The sequence below is a fragment of the Gobius niger genome (assembly GCF_951799975.1).
Source record: "Gobius niger genome assembly, chromosome: 16".
NCBI lineage: Eukaryota > Metazoa > Chordata > Actinopteri > Gobiiformes > Gobiidae > Gobius > Gobius niger.
Genome location: NC_136867.1, coordinates 21,721,392 through 21,727,608, shown reverse-complemented (window position 1 = coordinate 21,727,608; position 6,217 = coordinate 21,721,392). Strand labels below are relative to the sequence as shown.

At 45.0% G+C, this 6,217-nt stretch overlaps 1 protein-coding gene across 1 annotated transcript; it reads right to left on the bottom strand.

Annotated features, from left to right (window-relative positions):
• Positions 1-2,029: 2,029 nt before the first annotated feature.
• LOC306975957 (leucine-rich repeat transmembrane protein FLRT2) lies at positions 2,030-5,275 on the bottom strand. Its single transcript, XM_079573788.1, has one exon. The coding sequence runs from the start codon at positions 4,950-4,952 to the stop codon at positions 2,937-2,939; it is 2,016 nt and encodes a 671-aa protein (XP_079429914.1). The 5' UTR covers positions 4,953-5,275; the 3' UTR covers positions 2,030-2,936.
• Between the last annotated feature and the right edge of the window lie 942 nt (positions 5,276-6,217).

Below are 6,217 nucleotides of genomic sequence, written 5' to 3'. Positions count from 1 at the left end.
TAGGTTTGTTTTTTCTCATCTTTCCCAATGATTTACACGCAGCCGACACCTCCACAGCTGCAGACCAACACAGAGCCTGTTATATCTCACATGTGTTGTGCGTAATATGAATGTGAAAGTCGATCTGAGCGTGTGTGTCCTTGAGAGACAGTAGCTTGACCCCTCACTCATATAAATGCACTGCAACATGTCTCAGCCAGGTGCATTCAGCCTCAGCCTATACAAGAGCTGGGAGAATTCCTTACTTGGATGATTGGGGATTTTAATTCCAGATGCAATAACCTTATTCAGGATGTTCTGGTCGTCAGCTGATCTCATTCTTTGGGCTCATAGTGTTGCTGAACCAAGACCTGACCAACAGCAGCAACCCCAGATCAGAACAGTAAGTTACATCCAAGTGGCCCCCAGTAAAGCAACAACACCCTAAGCATTCAAAGCCACATATACTCAGTCGCTGTTCAGAAGCCACAACTGCATTCTGAACGGCCACAGTAGAGAATTGGGTAGAAAATTATAGTTTGCAACCAGAAGAAAAATACAGCGGAGATATCCTCTTGAATGAGATGTGAAACGCCCTCCTTTCTGGAAACAGCACGGTACAAATCGCCTCTTTCTTAAAATGTTTTCGATCTGTGTCTGAAAAGCCTGATGAGAATCAAATTGGAAATAAAGTTCAAACACAACTTGGCTTGTTTTATCCAGAGCCAGCTGTTTATAGTGCCACATTTCATCAGAAAGATTCCATTCAAGCTGCTTATTTGGCTTTTATCTAGTTCTAAAGGGCCTAAAGGAAAGTTGGCATTTTTATACTCGCTACTGCCACCTCAGGTCTTTTGCGTAACTGCAATTTATATATTACGCTAGTGCAAGATGGCACTTCAGGCCCGAAATAACACCTTTTTGAGTGACAGTGCAGGATTTTAGAGGCAGTTGTGTTGAATAGGTCTGAGCTCATTCTACACATTAGGACAGGGGCCAAATCTGGCCTGTGAGACTTGTAGACCACAAATCTCAGTCTCTAGCCCATTCCTGTGCGGAGTTATGATTTTCTTTTTTTTTTAACTAAATAATCAGTATACTCATTCCAGCAGCTTGGGGGCAACTTAAATAAATAAAAATAATTCCACACATGTCCAGCAGGGCCACTGACATAAGAGATCAGGGAATAAATAGCACATTATAGCCATGTGGTACATGAAGCTTGCCACCACAGAGTGTGGAGTGAATGAATAATGACTATAGTGTACTTTGAGAAACTTGTGACACAGGCTTGTAAAGCACAATACAAGTGTAAGCAGTTATTACTTTGGTCACATTACGCAATGATGTTTTCTTTGAAAATAAAAATAAATAGAATACCTCTGGTATTTCAAATTAAAACAAAGTGTGAAGATTTGATTACTAGTTTTGCCAACCACTACTGGTAATCAAATATGTGCCTGGAACCAAGTGTTGATCTTGCGGATATAGTGGTGGAGATGACCAGGCTAGTAATCTCTTCTTCACAATGAGGCCTGATGCATTTTAGTCTAGGTCATACAATTAGGTCATAAAATTCTATAACATAGCCACCCTGGCCTGGCCCCCCATCACAGTCAGGAACATTAATGTGGCCCCCAGAGAAAAAAATAATAATTGAGAACCCCTGCATTAGGACATTGCTGGAGCAAGTATGGGGAGGAAAATACATAATTTAAAAAATGTTAAACTCCGTCTAGTCCCTTTAATTAATACAATAACAGGCAGTGATCCAACATCAACAATATATCCGAAACCAAAGTTTTTTTGTCTCTTTTTCCTCCAAAGGGTAGTTGCAAACAAATCACAGAACAAGGGCAAGAGAAAACTGACCCAGAATCCCACTGCATAAGAAATGTCAAATTCATAAATATTCATGGTGCCATGTTCAGAGCCTTTGCGAAATGTTTACCCACGAGCACAGCCATTTTGAAACGCTGATAGACTAACTGAGAAAAGAGATTGTGAATTAAAGATAGCCGTTAAGTCCATTTCGAAATACGTTTTTAATTAAATGTCATGAGGTAAATAAATAACCAAAAATCAATACTTTTTCCCGACAACAATTCAATTCAATGTATATACAACATACCTTTGTGCAAATAAAACGTGAATCCATACAGACATTGTAAGCTGATCATTTCAAGGCACATATATTTACCATAGCATTTTTTTTCTGGACAAATTTCAAAATGTACAGTGGATGTATAAGTCGATAGGAGATGTGCTTTTTTTGCAGTACAAGTCCATGCCACGCCTACTATGGGCCTGCGGAGGACCGGAAACACCCTCGCCGGTGATTATGGGTGAATCATGGTTCGCGGGTGAAGCCGTGTGCCTGGGTGCTGCCTTTGGTGAATGTTAAATGAGCGTGACCTTTAAATTTCCTTTTGAGGCAGAAGAGGAGTCATTTGCATAAATCTAAATCTGCTCTCTGCCGCCTGACGCACAGACCTGATTATTTCCATTTTATTACATGTAGCCGCAATTAACTGAATGTGCCATATTAGTTTGATGACTTGATTAAGACCTGTCCAGAGGAGAAGAGGAAGCCCTGCCCTCTAGTGGTAATTGTGCCATGCTCCCGTCTCTAAGCTCCTTGGCATTATGTAAATGAATAGATCATTTAAGCTCCATATGTAGTCAATATCATCTGTGGTCATGACGTGGGTTGATCAAGTAGAATACCAAATAAAAATCAAATAAACTGGGGACATGTAGAAATAAATGAGCTGTGATTGATGTTTTCACAAAACCAAAACAGCACAACTGCGGAAAGCAATAATTTATAAATCCAATATAGTTGTATAAAAGATACTGTCCATTATAAATTACATTTGAAGACACAGGAGCTGAACTGGTATTAACACTGTACAGTGTCCATAAAGACATAAAAAGGCTCCTGCAGCTCTAAACTATCATGTGCGTGAGACGTCTGCTTCCTGAACATTGTTCTTGCAGTAGACTGTGCTGTTGTTCCCCAGGGGGCAGTCTCGGAAACCGATGCCCCCATTAGGGGTGTAAATGGGCTGGATGCGGAAGTCTCCCTTGAGGAGCTGCTCGTTGTTGAGTGAGACTATCTGGAAACTGGTCTCAGTCATTTCCAGGATAGAGTTATCCTTCTTTGTGCCCGCCTCACAGTAGTCGTCTTTTCTACGGCCGCGGTTGTATTTCCACTTGGAGGAGGACTTGGAGCGGCTCTTGTTGTGCATGTGCCAACAGAAGATGCTGAGCAGCAGCACCAGCACCACAATGACAGCCCCTCCGATGAGGCCGGCTAACAGGAAAGGAGAGCCAGGCTCTGGCTGAGTGGCCTGCTCAGGTCCAGACGGCCTTTTGTTGTCGGGGCTGAAGGAGGCGGCAGTGGTCAGTGCCTCTGTGCACACCGTGTCATCTTTGGGCCGGTAGTTGTTGAAGGCGTCCAGAGGAATCACACAAATCCTGTAAGTGGACTTAGGCTCCAGATTGGCCAGTCTGGTGCCCCTGTGATCCCCTCCCACAATCCTCTCCCTCACTGTCTCCCCGGTGAGACTGGGGCCCATACGGGCCCACGTCACTTTAAAGGCTGTAACTGGAAAGGTTGCCACCCAGCTCACATGGATGGCTGACCCATTCTGTATGGCAAAATTGACCTGCAGACCCTCTTTACGGGGGTCCAGGGGTCTCTTAGTCCTCAGCCCCCCCTCTCTGGTCGTGTATATGGGGTAGAGAGTGGGAAATGTGGGGAGGGGCCTTCTAAAAGAGGGGTTGATAAACTTGGTGACTGGAGGTGCTTGTGTTGACAGAGTGAGGGGAGGGGTGAGAGCAGAGGAGGTTGTGGAGGCTGGAGCGGGTGATGTCTGTGTGCTCTGTGGACACTGCACCAGCTCCTGGCTCAGCTCCCGGATCACCATGCCTTTGAACGCCTCGGGTTTGTGGCACATGAAGCCGCGCACGTTCAGCGACCCAGGCAGCGACTTTAGCCACGACACAACCCACTGAATACTGCAGTCACACAGCCACAGGTTGTTCCGCACCGTCAGCTGTCTCAGGCTCACCAGGTCATCAAAGACCCCCTGTGTTAGCGACTGCAGCTGGTTATTTGAAACATCCAACTTCTCCAGTCTGTGCAACCCCGCAAAGGCCTGTACAGGGATGTGGGTCATCTGATTCTCCTGAAAGTTTAGCTTCACCAGCACATCAACTGGTAAGTACGGGGGCGGGTATGTCAGGGAGTTTCTGGCCAGAGACAACTCCCTCAGCGTGCCCAGGTCCTGAAAAGTCCCCGGTGCAATCCCCTCGTCCATCAAAAGATTCCCATCCAGCAGGAGGCGCTCCAGGCGGGTCACATTCTTAAACGCTTCCTCTGCAATGACCGCGATCCGGTTCTCATCCAATCGCAGCTCCTTCAAGGTCTCCGGCAGACCAATAGGCACGCTGCTCAGGTGGTTTTTGGTCAGAAAGAGCATTTTCAAACTCACCGCCTCTTGGAACGCCCCATCCTCCACCCCGACCGTGGATATGGAGTTATCGTCCAAGTGCAGCTCCTCCAGCCACAGCAGCTGAGCCAGAGCCGCCCTCGAGATGGTCTGTATGTTGTTCTCCTGCAGGTGAACGACGCGCACATTTTTCGGCAAGTTTATGGGGAACTCGTCCAGCTCGTTGCCATAGAGATACACCGTCTCCACTGAAGCGACGTGGTGCAGCTCCGGGGGGAAGCCGGCGTTATTGATTTGGTTGTTGTGGAGGTAGAGAGTCTTGTAACCCTCCCCGATTCCCAGAGGCACTGAGGTCAGGCTCCTCTCGTTGCAGTAAACAAAAGTGCGATCGCAACGGCACTCCTCGGGGCACTGGGACGCCCGGGAGAACTGGAGATGAAGGCCAAGCAGTATAGGTATCCACGGGCTGAAAAGGGACACCCAGTCTTTACTCCATAGACGCCACGGTATCTCCATTTCAAACGGGAAAAAACAAAACAAACGGATGGCAGAAAGAATCAAAATCCAAGCGAGCGGTCTTTGGGTATGAACAGTTCAAACACAAGCAATTCTCCAAAAGGGGCTTCGTGAGTAATCCCTTGGTAATTAGTTGGCTCAAGCGTTCCAAAGCAACAGTCTCGTTTTAGCGCTATCCCTCACCAGCTAATGTCCCTGATTTAGCTGGAGGAGATGACCAAAGTCCATTACATTTTCAGCCCTTCTCCCGCTCTTGCCATGGAAGAGAGCTCTTCTCAACAGCAGCACAGCCATGTACGGCACACTACAGCAGACGTTATGGGACGCGTCCAGAAGAAGGAATCGGTCGAACTTGACATTTGGATCCAGAAACCTGTAGATAACAAGAAAGCAGCAGGTTAATCACATGTTGTTAAAGACCTGCCTTGATTATTGATGGCAGTTTGAAGTTTAGCAGTCGTCTTATTAGTAGAATAGGTATGAGCAGTCGCACCAGCATTTCGCAATTCATTCTCTTTTCATTGCTAGCTGTATGTGTAATAGAAGTTTCATTTTCAGCAGCAGATGTAGTCGAACTGTAAAGGAAAAGCTCCTTATAGTGATATTGATTGTAAAAGAGATACAGCAAGCTATGAGTTTCATTTTCGACAGCAACGACTAAAATGGAGACAGCAGGGGAGTGATAGTATAGTAGAGTTTAGTATAAAACTAGGGCCGGGTGCCGTTAATTTTTTTTGGATTCCGGTACTTTAATGATACTTGGTTTTCGATACTGATACCTGAGCGTTACTCTTTCCAATACCTATACTGAAATATATGTCATTCAGAACCAGAAAACAGAACAGTAATGTGTGGAAGATGCCGGGTTCAGCTCCAATGTCAAGAAATGGGTGAAAAATGGGGAATAATTTGGGGGGAAATTGGGAGAAATTGTGGCAAAAAATAAGGGAAAAATAGGGAATAAATTGAAGGAAAATCGAGCAAAATGGGGGGTAATAGGGAAAATCTTAGTGAGCAAAAATGAGGGGGAAAAATTTGAATAAAAATTGAGCAAAAATAAGACAAAAATGTGAAAAAAAAATGGGGTAAGGGGAACATTAATTTGAGCTGAAACAACAGTACAAAAAAGTAAATATCAAGCAATGGCTTAAATGACTTGAATTGAGAAAATGTACCTTGTTTTGAGTTTTTTCACTCATTTAGACTATTTTTCTTGATCTGACCAAGTTTACTTTGCTTGTTTGATGACATCGCGGACTAGTTCT

What these genes read in the sequence shown, in the direction of transcription:
- LOC306975957 (XM_079573788.1), bottom strand. Translation starts at nt 4,952, where the DNA reads ATGGAGATACCGTGGCGTCTATGGAGTAAAGACTGGGTGTCCCTTTTC.